The 16,731-nt window shown below is 48.5% G+C and overlaps 1 protein-coding gene across 3 annotated transcripts in view; it reads right to left on the reverse strand.

Moving 5' to 3' along the window:
- Positions 1–16,731, reverse strand: part of SMOC1 (SPARC related modular calcium binding 1) — a 180,511-nt gene that overhangs the window by 110,002 nt on the left and 53,778 nt on the right. For all 3 annotated transcript variants that reach the window (XM_075927324.2, XM_075927323.2, XM_075927325.2), the window contains one exon: positions 15,506–15,677. In XM_075927324.2, coding sequence (XP_075783439.1) covers positions 15,506–15,677 — 172 coding nt within the window. The remainder of the gene's footprint in view (positions 1–15,505; positions 15,678–16,731) is intronic.

The following is a 16,731-nucleotide window of genomic DNA, read 5'->3' on the forward strand; positions in this document are numbered from 1 at the left end:
ACACAAGTGAGAAGTAAAAAAACCCTCCTCCAACCTCCCCCCACCCCAAGCTTCACTAATGTGTCCCCAACTGTGTTGGTGGGAGCAGGGGACATAGTACTGGGGAAGGGTGCTAGCGGGGATAGAATTCTGCTGCTGGGGGCAGGGGAGAGGGAACAGGGTTCTGCAGCTGGGGACAGAGTTCTGTGGCTGGGGAGTGGGAAGAGGGGGCAGGGAACACAGGCGCAGGGGGCCGGGAGTCTGCTGCATCTGCCCCCCCCCCCCCCTAGGGAAGCCAGCATGCGCCTCCTCCGGGCCCGACTTCCCGCTCCCGCAGCACGGGGGAAACCCCCGCGCATGCCTGCTCCGGGGCCAAACCCCACCCCGTGCATGCCTGCCCTGGGGCCGACTCCTCACCCCCCCCCCATAGCACAGGGAAATCCCCGCGCGTGCCTTCCCTGGGGCCAACTCACCCCTCCTGCAGCGCAGGGAAGCCACTGCGCTCCTCCTCCAGGGCAGACGCCCCCTCCCACAGCGTGCCTGGCATGCCACAGACCTGTGGGAGGGGAGCAGCCAGTGCACTTCCAGAAGAACCCCCGGAAGTGGCACGAAGCTGCAGGACTTCCGTCCACTCCGTAGGAGGCTGGCACTACCTCCATTGTCGCTGGAGGTAGGTAGTGGGGCTTCTCGGGGGTGGGAGGAAAATGGGGGGGTGGGCCGAACGCCTCGCGATTGACCAGTCAATCGCAATTGACTGGTTGGTGACCATGGATATAGACCGTGCTTGGTCCTACTGTGAGGGCAAGGGACTGGGCTTGATGATCTCCCTTCCAGTTCTAGTAATCTATCTGATGTAAGTCAGCCACAGAGTGAGCTGGGCTTGTGAGGGGTTAAGGTCTCAGCTCTGGCCTGTGTTTGAATCAGGTGATAGCACAGTTTGGAACCTCAACCCTTTATAGGCCCAGCTTATCCTGTGACAAAGGGTAAACAAATACTACACTTGATGAAACCTTGAGCTGATCACTTACAGTGTGTCAGGGCTACTCCCCACTCTGGCAATCTGAGTGCATAAGATGTGGGCCCACAAGGGACCTTAAATACTGTGCCTCTATAGGCTCTGCTTACAAAAACTCCTCAGGTCACACATTTACTGACTTTGGGAGGTAGTTGCCACCATCAAGTGATTTAACCTTTGGGGGGGAGAGAACAGGAAAGAACTCTTTAATTCCTTCCCCAAGCTCTTTTGCCCCCAAGAGAGCTTGAAAAAGAAGAAGCAAAAAGCACAGAAAAACAAACAGTATCTCTGATAGATGACCTTGAAGGTTAGGCAGACACACAGAACTCCTGTTACCTTCCAGGACCCAAGAGTCAAATCATTGCCTTTATAAAATCATAATTTTTTTTAAAAAAAAACAAAAAGATACAGTGGATAAAGCATACTTGATTGCTAGGTGTTACAGAGCAACTAAGAAAAGAACAGATCAAAACCACAAAGAATCATAGTTTTTTGGGCTGTAACTTAGGGTAGGTCTAGACTACAGGGCTCCGTTGATGGAGCCATGTAGATTTGTTTGTTCAGCAAAGGGAAATGAAGGCGCGATTTAAATAATCGTGGCTTCATTTAAATTTAAATGGCTGCCCCGCTCTGCCGATCAGCTGTTTGTCGGCAGATCGGGGCGGTCTGGACGCTCCCCTGTCGACATGAAAGTCCTTTATCGACCTCCCCGGTAAACCTCATCCTACAAGGCATAACGGGGAGGTCGATAAAGGGCTTTCATGTCGGCGTGGGAGCGTCCAGACTAGCGCGCTGAGCCAACAAACAGCTGATCAGCTGGTTGTCGGCTCAGCGCGGCAGCCATTTAAATTTAAATGAAGCCGTGATTATTTAAATTGCGGCTTCATTTCCCTCTGCCGATCAGCCTAATCTACATGGCTCCATGTAGAGCCATGTAGTTTAGACACACCCTTAAATGGTGAGTGGGGGAGGGAAGGCAAAGATTCACACAGAGAAGTTTAACCAAACAACCAAAAATAAAGAAAGATACCCTGATCACAAACTAAGACACTTTTTTTCCTTCTACTTATGATCCGTGCTGATCCGTACTTCAAGCCCCAATTCACTCCCATGTCCATATTTCTTATAGTCATGGTAATTCTGATTACTGCATCTGCTTCCTCCATCCCTTAATTTAGAATTTTTTTTTTAAACAAAGAGAGCAAGCAAGGTATCTAAATACAATTCAAAATTTCTGCATTGTATCCTCATTAGCTCTTCAGGTCCCCTGCCAACACCCTTGCTAGCTACCTGATTTTAATCCCTTAGTCACCAGATGCTGGCCCAGCACTCTGCCTATCCATCACACAGGGTCACAAACAAAACCTTCCTCTGCCCTGCAATGGTACGGTATCGTGTTAGCATTTACTTGATTTAAAAACCACACTCTTAGGCTGTGTCTACACTGGGCCACTTATTCCGGAAAATCAGCCGCTTTTCCGGAATAAGCTGCGAGCTGTCTACAGTGGCCCTTGAATTTCCGGAAAAGCAACGACACTCTACTGTACAAAATCAGCCGCTATTCCGGAAAAACTATTCTGCTCCCGCTCGGGCCTAAGTCCTTATTCCGGAACACTGTTCTGGAAAAGGGCCAGTGTAGACAGCCCAGTAGTCTTTTCCGGAAAAAAGCCCCGATAGCGATCGGGGCTCTTTTCCAGAAAAGCGCGTCTACATTGGCCACAGACGCTTTTCCAGAAAAAGGGCTTTTCCGGAAAAGCAGCCTGCCAATGTAGACGCTCCTTTTCCAGAAAAACTGAAAACGGAATAGTATTCCGTTTTAAGCAGTTCCAGAAATTCATGCCAGTGTAGACACAGCCTTAGAGTGCTGTTGGTAGAGTTTGGAAGAGGACTGAAAAACTGCAACTTCTTACTCAACATGTCTGCTCTGCAGAGCCAGATTCACCTACCCTTATGTATACTGAGTAGCACTTCCCCCACCATGGATCCCCATTTCTATGATGCTTCTCAGGGAAAGGATGGCAAGATCTGAGTTTCTAATTGATACTTGTGTTCCAGCAAAGCCAGTGATCAGAATTGAGGCGTCACTGTATACACATTGTAAATGTACAGAAGATAATCTCCATAGCAACAAACTTACAATCCAAGTCTAGGCAGAGACACATACATACATACAGAAGGGAGTGGAATTGAATGACAGTGGAGTGACAGTTATCCAGATAATATAATTGTTTAACTTTGTACTTTTAACACACCGCTACATAGCCCCCATCCTTCTGGCTTGTATCACGTATCCATGAAACAGAAGTCACCAATACATAAGTATTGTGCTTTAATGCACCTTGCAACTGCTTGTTTTTAAATTAGCGTATTGGTGACAATCTAAAATAAAAGAGCAAAAAATTGAACAGAGAAGAAAACAGCTTTTAATGGGGGTATAGTTACATTAGGTAGTGATCTACACATACAGAGCCAGACTCCTCATGTTAGCTACACTGACATGCAAGGTTCTATGGCGATTTAAGACAAGCGGATGATCTGAATGATAATATAACAGAGAAAGAGAGAACACGGGGTGAAGTGGAAAGGGTGACCAACTATCCAGTTTTTCACTGGAACTCTCAATCAAAAAGGAATCCGGTTGGCTCCAGCCAGCAATGTTGACTGCGCCATTGACTGTCTGGTAGGCAGTATTGCACAGTGGTGCTGGCAGGCTCCCTACTAGCCTCCATGCCATGTGGTCCCCAGGAAGCAGCCAGCAAGTCCCCTCTCCAGCCCCTATGCTTAAGGGCAGCCAGGGGGCTCTGCATGCTGTCTCCTCCCCAAGCACTGCTCCTACAGCTTGCATTGGCCATCTGGCCACACTCCCACGTGGCGCTGGAAGAGCGACAGGCTGCTGCTTCCAGAAGTTGCTCGAGGTAAGTGCCGCTTAGAGCTTGCATCCCTAAGCCCCCTTTCCATGCCTCAGTTCCCTAACCTGGTCCCCCTCAATCCAAGCCAAAAGCACCCCCTTGCACTATTCCTTACCCTAGCACAGTGCCCCTCCTGCAGCCTGAATGCCTTCGCCCCAGCCTGGAGGGCTTTCCTGTACCCCAAACTCCGCGCCCCTGGCTCAAACCCAGAACCCACAACCGCAGCCAGAGCCCTCACTGCCTGCTACTCACCAGACCCCTGAGCCAGCCCACTGAAAATTAGTGAGTGAAGGTGGGGAAGCAAGAAACTGATGGAGGGGGATGGAGTGAAAGAGACATGGCTTCACAGAAGGAGCAGGACAAGTGTGTTTGGTTTTGTTATAGTTGCTGTGACGGCGCGTTGGGGTCCCCCGTCTCCTGCACCCCGAAATGGCACAAACAGACTGCACCAGCCGGTGGGCTAGAGGAAGTTTATTGCCTCTCCAGGATACAGCACAGCACAGATGTAGTCTGGTCACAGAGCTGGGCTAGGATGCCTCAGGCCCCCTTGAGATGGGGGAGACTGGGCCCCTAAACTCCAGCCTCTTTCCCTAGGCTCTCCTCCATCTCCCAGACAGTAACTAACTAAATTCCCTTCCAGCCCTGCCCCCCAGTCAGGGCAGCATTCCGCCTTCCTTTGTTCCTCTCCATGGGGGGTGTCTGGCCACTGGTTCAACAAGTTTGGCACTACCTTTGCATAGTGAGGTTTTCCCTGCTGGATCTTGCTCCAGACAGCAGGGGTCACCACAGCCCAGCAAGTACCCCCACTACGTCACAGTTGCCAACCCCAGGAGGGAGCAATTCTAAGACCTCACTCGTTTGTTGTAAGGGTTTGGTCAAAGGTTCTCCACTTCCTCCTCCTCCCCCTTCACTGCTGAAAAGTGCTGCAGGTGTCCAAGCAAGAGGCCTCTTGCTGAGCCACCCTGCTCCCTGCCTCCTTTCTACTCACCTCCCCTGGCTTCCAATCATCTCCATGGCTCCAGAATGTCATTAGCTTAGACAGAGCAGATAAGAGAAGGGGCTGAATCTACAGGGCTTTGTATTTCTGCGCAGGGTTTCAGAGTTGTGTTGCAGGATCTTTTTAGCACCAGCACCGTAGGGGTCATGCTCCATTTTCTTTTCCCTTGAGAATGAACAGGGAGCTCAGAGTGAGAGAGACTCAACCTGAGGAGCAGATCTCAGCATCTGGAGCATGCTGACAGCCGGGCTCTGGGGGAGGGGGAGGGCACTGGATTAGAGCAGGGACACTGGGAATGACTGGCTCTGGATAGAGGAAGGGGATTGGGTTAGAGAGCGGGGGGGAGCTGAGGGTGCCTGGCTCTGGGGGAGGGGTGAGGCATTGGGTTACAGCGGGGGGGGGGGGGCTGTACCACCTTAAACTCAAAGTCTTCATGGATTCAGAATAAGGCAGCCAACACAGATGTCATTTAAATTCAAGGGCAAAAAAAGAATCAGCATGTATCTGATTTACACTAAGGGAAGGTCCTTTCATGGATTGAGAACTGGTTAAAAGACAGGAAACAAAGGGTAGGAATAAATGGTAGATTTTCAGAATGGAGAGGGGTAACTAGTGGTGTCCCCCAAGGGTCAGTCCTGGGACCAATCCTGTTCAACTGATTCATAAATGATCTGGAGAAAGGGGTAAGCAGTGAGGTGGTAAAGTTTGCGGATGACACCAAACTGTTTAGGATAGTCAAGGCAGAAGTAGACTGAAGGACTCCAAAAAGATCTCACCAAACTGAGTGATTGGGCAACAAAATGGCAAATGAAATTTAATGTGGATAAGTGTAAAGTAATGCACATCGGGAAAAATAACCCCAACTATACGTACAGTATGATGAGGGTTAATTTGGGTATGACAAATCAGGAAAGAGATCTTGTAGTTATCATGGATAGTTCTCTGAAAACTTCCACACAGTGTGCAGTGGCAGTCAAAAAGGCAAATAGGATGCTAGGAATTAAGAAAGGGATAGAAAACAAGACATAGAATATCTTACTGCCCCTGTATAAAACTATTGTACACCCACATCTTGAATACTGTGTACAGATGTGATCTCCTCACCTCAAAAAAGATATTTTAGCCTTGGAAAGGGTTCAGAAAAGGGCAACTAAAATGATTAGGGGTTTGGAACGGGTCCCATATGAAGAGAGGTTAAAACAACTGGGACTTTTCAGTTTAGAAAAGAGGAGACTGAGGGGGGATATGACAGAGGTATATAAAATCATGAGTGGTGTGGAGAGGGCGAATAAAGAAAAGTTATTTATTAGTTCCCATAATAGAAGAACTAGAGGACACCAAATGAAGTTAATGGGTACCAGGTTTAAAACTAATAAAAGAAAGTTCTTCTTCACACAGCATGTATTCAACCTGTGGAACTCCTTACCAGACGAAGCTGTGAAGGATAGGACTATAACAGAGTTTAAAGAGAAACTAGATAATTTCATGGAGGTTAGGTCCATAAAAGGCTGTTAGCCAGAGGATAGAAATGGTGTCCCTGGCCTCTGTCTGTCAAAGGCTGGAGAAGGATGGCAGGAGACAAATCGCTTGATCATTGTCTTCAGTCCACCCTCTCTGGGGCACCTGGTGCTGGCCACTGTCGGCAGACAGGATACTGGGCTAGATGGACCTTTGGTCCGACCTGGTACGGCCGTTCTTATGTTCTTACGTACACTGTTTCTTTAAAAAAAAATTCAAAGGATATTGTTTGCCAAGCTGAAGCATTTATTCTGATGTGTGGATCCCTTGATTAAACAATTGAGGTAGGGAAAGATGACTAATGTTTTGTCTTCTGAGAAAAGCTGTGACCACAGCTAGCATCTCCGAGAACACTCGAGGGGGCGGTAGAAAGACCAAAGGGGAGGACCCTGTATTGGTAACGGTCCTGACCTATGACAAATCTGAGAAATCTCTTGTGGGCAAAGTGGATGGTTACATGAAAATATGCATCTTGAAGGTTGAGGGCTGAGAATCAGTCCCCTTTGTCCAGTGCAGGTATAACAGTTGCAAGGGTCACCATTCTGAATTTTGTTGAGAATGAACTTGAGTTTCCTGAGATCCAAGATTGGTCTCCATCCCCCTGCTTTTTTTGAGATGTTAGGAAAAATAGTAGAAGTCTCTTCCTCGATATTCTGTGGGGACAGGTTCTATTGCCCCTAAGGTGAGTAACTTTTGTACCTCTCCTTGTAATAGGGGTTCATGAGATACTTCCCTGAAGAGGGACAGGGTAGGGAGTTGGGTAGGGGGTATGGATGTGAAGGGGATTGTGTAACCCAGTTTGATACTCTCCAGAACCCATTTGTCTGTAGTGATGTGGACCCACAGTTGGTAGAAGGGCCTCAGGTGGTGATGGAAAGTGACTTCTGAATGCACTGGATTTGTGGGGTGGTTGCTAAAACCCCCAACCAAGACTTCAAATTTGTTGCTTGTGTGAAGTGGAGTGAGTGTTGGAGGACGGATTCTGTTGTGTTCTTCTGTTGGAATGTTGCTTGGGCCTGCTGTCTGTCTGCTGTTGTCTGTAATAGTTAGAGTTATAGTCTCTTGGCCTTTAGTAGGGGACGTATTTGTATCTCTTGTTAGGCAGAGTGTACATCCCCAGAGTGTAGTACAAGAGTCCTTCATAGAGTGTAGGACTTCATCTGTCTTTGTGGCAAACAGCTGGTTTCTATTAAAGGGAAGGTCCTTCACCTTAGCTTGTAATTCTTTTGGGACCCCTGATGACTGCAGCCATGAGGCACTACGCATTACAATTGCTGTAGCTGTGGCCCTGGCTGCTGTGTCAGCAGCGACATCCATAGCAGCCTGGAGGGCAGTTTTTGCTATAGATAGACCCTCCTTAATAATGGACTGTAGGTGCAGTTTCTTATTCTCAGGAAGGTCCTGTGCCAGCTCCTGTAGTTTAGCATAGTTTGCATGATCAGTGTTAGCCAGGAGGGTTGTATAATTCGATATGCTGAATTGGAGAGTGGTGGCAGAGTATACCTTGCGGCCAAAGGTATCCAGCCGCTTATGCTCCTCGTCTCAGGGTGTAGACTTAAATTGTGGCTTTTTAGACCTGTGATTAACCAAGTTTACAACTAGTGAGTTTGGTTGGGGATGTGTAAAGAGGAAGTCCATGTCTTTTGCTGGGACAAAATATTTTCTGTCCACCCTGCAATTTGTTGGGGGGAACGGAGGCTGGAGTTTGCCAAAGCACATCTGATGGTTCCAAGATAACTTTGTTAATGGGTAGAGCTATCTTTGAGGATGCCATGGGTTGTAGTATCGTAAATACAGCAGGCCCCCCACTTTGCAACGGCCCGATTTATAAACCCTCACTTACGACCTTTTCCATAAGTGCGAAAGGGGCCTAAATCCCCCAACTTACATCCTCGGCCCTGCATTTACGATGCCGTACGAACACCTGTCATAAATGCAGACTCCAGTTACGATGCCCTCACTTGCGAAGCTATCTCTGGAGCTGATTGTGTCGCAAGTCGGGGGCAGCATGTAGTTTAGATTGGTTTTTTTGCACCTTTTGGAGTGTAGTGTCCTGTGACAGAGCTACCCATTTAAGTAATTCTTGAAATTGTTTTAGATCATCCGCCAGTGGAGAGGGCAATACCTGGAAAACTGCCTCATCTGGTCTAGTGGATGTGGAATTGTGTGCGGAACTCTCCGAGTCCGAGTGAGATAAGTAATCATTGTCATTGCAGCCAGCCTGTGTTATTACTGGGGGCAGGTGAGACGGTGAGGAACGTGTGGATATACAGGCAGTCCCCGGGTTACGTACAAGATAGGGACTGTAGGTTTGTTCTTAAGTTGAATCTGTATGCAAGTCGGAACTGGCGTCAGCCGCTGCTGAAACTGACCGCCAGTTCTGACTTACATACAGATTCAACTTAAGAACCCCAAGCGTCCCCAAGTCAGCTGCTGCTGAAACTGATCAGCAGCTGATTCCAGGAAGCCTGGGGCAGAGCAACTCTGCCTCGGGCTTCCTGTAGTCAGCGCTGGTCAGTTTCAGCAGCGGCTGACTTGGGGACGCCTGGGGCAGAGCAGCTGGGGTGCTGCTGGGTTGCTCCAGTAGCACCGCTCATCGGCGCTACTAGACCAACCCAGCAGCACCCCAGCTGCTCTGCCCCAGGCATCCTGATTCAGCCACTGCTGAAACTGACCAGCAGCGGCTGAATCAGAACGCCTGGGGCAGAGCAGCTGGGGTGCTGCCGGGTTGGAACAGTAGTGCCCAGAGCGGCGCTGCAGGACCAACCAGCAGCGCCCCAGCTGCTCTGCCCCAGGGTCCACAACAAAAGCCTGGTCTGCTGGGGGGGGGGCACACTAGCTGCGCCCCCCTCCAGCAGACCAGGGACACGGGGAGCAAAGCCGCAGCAGCAGCGGGGTGCCGCACCTCTGAGGCTTTGCTCTGGCAAAGCCTCAGAGGCGCGGGACCCCGCCGCTGCTGTGGCTTCGCTCCCGGTGCCCCTGGTCTGCTGGAGATGGTCTCCAGCAGACCAGGGGCACCGGGAGCAGCTTTTCTCGCCCCGGAGGTCGAGGTGGCGGATCGCTGCCTGCGAGCTCTGGGGCGAGAAAGCCCCGTTCGTAAGTGCGGATCCGACATAAGTCGGATCCGCGTAAGTCGGGGACTGCCTGTAGTCAGGAAGCACATAGTTGTGTGCTGTGGTAATGCTGAAGCTGTATCTCTTGGGTGGTAAGCATGGGAGCAATGTGGTCAGTACCCCTGTCATGGTTCCCAAGAGGGCCACTGAGGCTGAAATTGTTGTGGAGGATACATCCATGGCTGGCTAGCCAATGGGAGATGTTGTAGGGAATGATCCCGCTATGAATGCCAGGAAGCCATTGATCCTGATGAGGATGAACGGCACGATGAAAATCCACTCCTATGTCCACTGCTGTAGTCAGTTTGTGGTGAGAGCAGAGTAGGAGAGTGGGGAGCCCTTTCTGGCATATGAGTGTGCCCCTGGGCATGAGACACCAGCGAGGAGTGCAGTGAGCAGGGTCCTGGTCTGAGCGGTGTGCCCAGCTGTGGGGATTTTTGTAAATGACGCATCTTACGCAATGCTTTTTTATGCTGCGGTGCCAAAGCGCACTTCAGTTCGGGCTGACCAGGGATGGACTGTTCATTCATTGTAGAGGTGCCTGTGGGAGCCGGTCGTGTCATATGCGGCTTTTCTAGGTGCCGCTGCCTCAGTAGCACTGACCGATGTGAAGTGCTTATGTTCTGACTCACTCTCCTGGCTGGTGCAGACTTGCACATCTCTGTGGTGCTAGAGACTGACAACACCAGGGAACGAGAGGCTCGGGACACTGCAGAGTTCAGTTAGAATCCAGTGGAAGATGAAAAACAGAGGACATTCCAGTAGTAGTAGTTCCACTTAATTTAATTCAGAATAATTAGGACTGCCTGTATAAAAGTCTAAGCCAGTAGTAGTAGTCAGGGAAGCCTGGAAACTTGAGCGCCTTTGTGGGGTGGTGAAGCTGCTCTGTCAATGGGCTTCTGCTGTCCCCTTGTGTCCTCAGATTTGTCCCATGGTGGTTGTAGAGTTCTCCCAGAGGAGGTTTTTGAGCCACATTTCATGGTTTTTCTGGCTTTGGCTGTCATGTTCTGACAATGCGGACACTTATGTGCTGTATGAGTCTCTCCCAGGCATTTAACGCAGGAGGCATGCCCATCAGAAATAGGCATTGAGTCCCAACATGAGTGACATCTTTTAAAGCTGGGGGAACCCGGCATGTTGAAGGAAAAAAGCCTCAGCAGCAGCTCTTTTTTTTTTAAAAGTAAAGTAAACTTTGAAAACTGTTGTTAACTGACTAAACGATGAAGAAATTCTAAACTAACTATGGTATCCCTTTGTTTTTCCTGTCAGAAAGAGCACTGCTCTGACTCCATCTTCAGCCGAGGATGGTAGAAAAAGAACTGAGGGGGCTTGTGCTGCGCACGCACTCAGCAAACGGCAGGAGCGCAAGACACTGGATGCACAAGCGCAGCACGAGGGGCACTGCTCACCAAAAACCTCCAATCAGAGATGCAAGGACACACCAAGACCTGAGTGGAGCACCCACAGGGACATAACTTGATGAACAGCGATTTATTTCGAAATTAGATCAAGACAGGATATGCAATTAGCATAGCTCAAATTACGCATCTTATTGTGACCTACTTGTGCAGTGCAGATGCACCCCTAGAGTTTAGTTGTTTTCAGTTCATTTTAGTTAGCACCTTCTATTCAGAAGTCAGTCATTATTCCACAGCAAGAGGGCACTAAATATCTTCTGAGACTGGGAAGGTTTTCCATCCTGCTGTAACATACAAGCAACTGATGTAGCAATATTACACAGCTATCCACACTTTAGGTTCTTATGGGCACCCTTATTCATGGAGGGGGGGGGGGAAATCTTCATGCACCACTATTCAATAAGTTTCTATACTGGACTATAAAGAAATTGAAGCACCAGGGGGTAGCCGAGTTTGTTTTTTTTCCTGTACCGACTAATGGTCTGGTTGCACTTTATAGACTAACAAATCATGTAGATGGTGTCATGAGCTTTCGTGGGCACAGCCCACTTCCAGACTCTGATCATCTGAAGAAGTGGGCTGTGCCCATGAAAGCTCAAGATATCATCTACATGATTTGTTAGTCTATAAAGTACAAACAGACCATTATGTTGTTTTGTATAAAGAAAATTAGAGTAAATTGCAGCTGTACAGGGCCAGAAAGGCCCAAGCACTGTAGAGTTCAGTTAGAATCCAATTCCACTTAATTTAATTCAGAATACTTAGGACTGCCTGTATAAAAGTCTAAACCACTGCTGTCTGTCGAACACTGGGCATCCATGTCTAAGTGGTCTGTAAAAGGTTATCACTGCCATAGAATAGTGGATTTTGACCTATGTACTACCAACCCCTGAAAGGGTCTTCAAACTAAGTCCAAGATTTCCAAAGGTTCTGCACCACTATTTGACATTTTTTGGAGGTTCTCAAGCAGAAAAAAGGTCGAGAGCCGTTTTTCTAGCTTGTTGTGAAATCTTTAAAGCTACAAAGTTTCATTTGTAGATTGCAGCATGATGGGCTTTGCAGTTAGCTATGGGACAGTTTCACTGGAATGTGCTAATGACATTGAAATGTTTCACAGAATCATAAAGGATTTGTCAAAAGAAATCACCACAACATTCCCATTTCTAGAAGATGGAAACATGTCATTTCAGCTTTAATCTTCATTTAGAATGGAATAAAAACATTTCCATTTTAATCAAAATATTTTGAGAATATTTTGTTTCATGAAAACTCCTGTGATTGACTTTTCATCCAGAGTTGGGGGAGGAAGGGGGGGATGTTTCAAGATCTTGAATTCACTGTGGGATGAAAATTCTAAATAGTTTTGTTAAACTGTGTCCAACTAAAGCCATTTGGTATCATCTCAGTGACATTGTGAAGAATAATTAATGTTTGAAGAGCTAAATATTAGCACATCACAGAAACACACCCCCATTCTGAAATCAATGCAGCACTGGGATAGTAAGTAGTGCAGGGGGCACTCTGTATATTAGACCAGAGGGAAATTCAGAGTTTCCCTACCACATGAAATTCCAATATTTGTTTGATGAATGCGAAGGAGAAAACCAAGCTTTAAAATATTTGCAGTTCATCTTTTGAAGTAAAAGGTTCAAGTCTCCCATCTCAGTGTATGGCCAGAAGAACTGAATAAGTACTCATTCACTAGTTGAGACTGGCCAAATAAGGAACTTGTCAACAGTTTCTTCATTTCTTTAAAAAAAAAAAAAAAAGAAAAGTTACCAGTGTGCTTGAATGTCCCCCACACTATTGAAGGCTGTGTCCCCCAAGTAAAAAACTGGCTGAATTACCAGCTGAATATTGGCCATACTAACCTTTGTTCCAGTAACCGAAAACAATTGACAATGCTCCCATCCTAATGCCTTTGGCAGTACACATTAAACCTCTCAGCTATGTCTACACTCCACATTTTTGCGGCAGAAAATATGCTAATGAGGGACTCATTTGTATGAGTCATGATGTCAGTCGCATATTTTCTGCCAATTCTTTTTGTGCAAAGGGTTTTTGCACAAGATCCTTATGTCTCTCCAGGAGAGGGATAAGAATCTTGCGCAAAAGGGTTTTTGTGTGCAAAACAGAAGCAGCTACACTGCTTCTTTTTGCACATATTTTCTGCCACAAAAACATGTAGTATAGGACAAAGCCCTCTAGTCCAGCAGCCTTGGAACCTGGACAGATCCAAATGAGAATTTTCTGGACCATGGGAGATCAATATTGTTTAGCAGCATTACCAACCCTTCCACTGCCTTCTGGGCTGTTAGAGGACATTCAGGGGTATATTAGAGCTACAGAACAGCACAGAACACTGAGAGCTAAGACTGGTGGCTGTAAAAAACTTTATGGGACCACAGGAAATTTGGCCACATCCATGAAAAATGGACATCCAGCTGACTAAAATCATTCTGGATGAAGGATGTTTCCATACCAGAGGGTTACGGACTAGAGAGGTTCAACCTGTAGATGACCCAAGAAAGTTACACTTTTTTGGCTGAATGATTATATCTGATCGGGCATCTCCACAGCCTATGGAACCATCTAAAGCAGATGGTTTTCATTATTCAGAAGGCAGCTTGCGATGCAGGAAGGGACTTTTGAATCATGACAGGTGCTCAGTCTTGCAGTATGCCAAGACATAAGAGTGTATCATGTAGAAGGGGGAAAAAAACTCAAATGTTTAGGAAGCTCAAAATTAGTAGGGAGCCTTTTGGTGGGGGGTGGGGAGCACGTCTTATAGTTCAACTTTGTTGCCAGACTAATCATTTCTAAGACAAAAGATTGATGTCCCTGAATGAGAAGCTGTGACTGCACTGCTCGATCGCACTGAAGGGATAAAGAAGCTGTGAGAGAGAAAGTGCCCCCTCCACCTGTGCACACAGCTTCAAGGGTGGTAGGAAGAACAAAGAAACCAAATAGAACCATGTTGCTAATTCAGTGCAAAGATACTTTCCTTGCTAAACTTACCCATCTTTGGGTACACATACATCCATCAAAAGTACACCTACTCCAGACAGCAAATAGGAATGCAAACCCACTGGAGGAGAGGGTCAGATCCTGGATTCTCTGTGTAGCCAAACTCACAGCCCAATGGACACGGATTAGTCCTTTGTTTGGGGATATACCCTACTTCAGTGGTCTCCAACCTTTTTACACCTAAGATCACTTTTTAAATCTCAGAACAGGCAAAGATCTACCGCCCCGCCCCTTCCTTGAAGCCCTGCCCTCTCTATTCTCCTCCTGTCCATCACTTGCTATCCCCAGCCCTTACTTACACACTCTGATAAACAGTTTATTTTTAAATTATGCGATACATACAATTAAAATCACGTGTTTATAGTTATGAAATAAATGGTCTGTTTTTTATTCGTGCTATTTAAATCTAAAATGAAGCATTTATAATTATACATTTTGTGGGGACAGAGTTCTGCGGCTGGGGGCAGGGGAGAGGGAACAGGGTGCTGGGAGGGCAGAGGACAGGGTTCTGCAGCAGGGGACAGAGTGCCAGTGGGGACAGAGTTCGGGGAGTGGGGACGGGAATGGGGACAGAGTTCTGTAGCTGGGGACAGAGTTCGGGGAGTGGGGACAGGAATGGGGACCAAGTTCTGTGGCTGGGGCCAGGAGAGTGGGGACAGCATTCTGTAGGTGGGGACAGGGGAGTGGGGACAGCGTTCTGTAGGTGGGGACAGGGGAGTGGGGACAGCGTTCTGTAGGTGGGGACAGGGGAGTGGGGACAGCGTTCTGTGGCTGGGGAGTGGAGACTGGGGAGCCAGTGGAGGCAGAGAGTCCCCTGCATCTCCCTCCTCCCAGGATTCTCCCACCCTACCCAGGGAAACCAGCTCGTGCCTGCCCCGGGGCCAATCCCTCCCACCCCCCACGCAGGGAAGCCCCACGTGTGCCTGCCCAGGGGGCCGACACCCTCCCCCCCCGCGCAGGGAAGCCCCGCGTGCACGCCTGCCCCGGGGCCAACCCCCTCCGCGCGTGCCGGGAAACCCCCTGCGCACCTCCCGCGGGGCTGACTCACCCCTCCTGTGCAGTGCAGGGAGCCGATGCTCCCTCCCACAGTACACCTGGCCGGCAGAGCAGCTAGCGCACTTCTGGAATCGCCGGAAGTGGCGCTTAGCTGTGGGACTTCTGAAGCCAACACTACCTCCGTTTTCTCTTGAGGTAAGTAATGGGGCTTCTGGGGAGGGTGGGAGGGAAATGGGGGCAGGGCGGATAGGACGCCTCGCGAGTGACTGGTCAAGGCCTCACGATCAACCAGTAGCTCGCGATCGACCTGTTGGTGACCACGGCCCTACTTCCTCTGTAGTAGTCAGTAATCATCCCTTCCTCCATCCACTAATGGGACAGATTCAAAGACTCAGAACTCAGCATGAAGATATTACTTCAGTGGGTTACTTGTGGAATATGGTACTTTTTAATATATACATGTCAGAATTCAGCCTTAGAGTAAATAGGAAACCCACACTCACCTCAAAATAACCAGCGTGTAATTCACTTACCTTTGCATCTGCCTCGATGCACCACACTCAGAGCTGAGTCCCTGCATTTGGCTCTCTGGTAGTCACACATTGACTCGTAAGTCCTGCCATCCGAGGCGCAGAGAGGTTTGGACTGGGACCGGGAGCAGTGGAGGTTACATTGTGGGTCTCTGTCACGGTCACTTATTAAAAACTGAAGGTAAAAAAAAAGTGGGGCGGAAGGACACAAAAAACATTTGGTTTGTTTAAGTCAGCACAGACACTTGAAGAAAGCAAAGATAAATGATGCAGCTTAAATTCTTGACCTCAGTGTTGATTTTCACCACAAGAGTGGCTTGATTTAAAGTGTATTTTATTTTTGAAAGATAACACCATTCACCTTTTTTTTTTTAAACAAACAATACTACCACTCAGTGTGCTGCCTTGGAAACAGTGGGTATAAAGATGTAAAACCAAAAACAAACCCAACATAGGAAAATGCTGCACTGGATGGACTTGTGTTCAGATCACTTTATAATAACGGCCACCTGCTCCATGCAAACATGCAAGAAACACTGCAGGAGGCAAAGGTGGGGTAATCTGTATTAGATATTGGCTTAAGACCTGAAACAGAAAATCACACAAGAGGTCATCCAGCCAGGGCCGGCCCACAACATTTTGACACCTGAGGCAGGGAGCTCAAATGACGCCCCCAAGCCACTTTTTCTCCAGTCTGCCTGCCATGTCTCTTGTGCCCTCCTTCCTCCAGCACAGCACTCCACCATCTCTGTGCCTCTAGAGCAGAGAGAATACATATGCACCAGCAGCAGACAATTTTCTACACTCTGGGTCCTAGTGGCGCTTCCCACGCCCCCAGAGTCTGGCACCTGAGGCGGCCGCCTCAGTTCGCCTCATGGTAAGTAAGGCCAGCCCTGCATCCAGCCCACTTCCCCTGCACTGAGTAGGGACCAGTTGTCTCTAGGGCAGGGATGAGGAACTTAAGGCCCAGGGGCTGGATGCAGACCCCCGTTTCCCTAGATCTGGCCCCCGAGGCTTAGGGCTGCCCCCCCCCCCCAACGCTGGGAAGCCAACGCTGGGTCTCCAGCCCCCCCCCAGGGCTGGAGCAAACAAAACCTACCAGCTTGGGCTCCCCTGGGCTCTGGTGTGCGAGGGGAATATGGGAAGTGTCTTTCTGCTTGTCAAATTGGGAGCCACAATAAGGGTTTTTTGGATTTTTTTGCTTCTCACTTGTGTACAGCTCTCTACTG

The sequence above is a fragment of the Pelodiscus sinensis genome, chromosome 5 (genome assembly GCF_052426305.1).
Source record: "Pelodiscus sinensis isolate ZL-2025 chromosome 5, ASM5242630v1, whole genome shotgun sequence".
Taxonomy (NCBI): Eukaryota; Metazoa; Chordata; order Testudines; family Trionychidae; genus Pelodiscus; species Pelodiscus sinensis.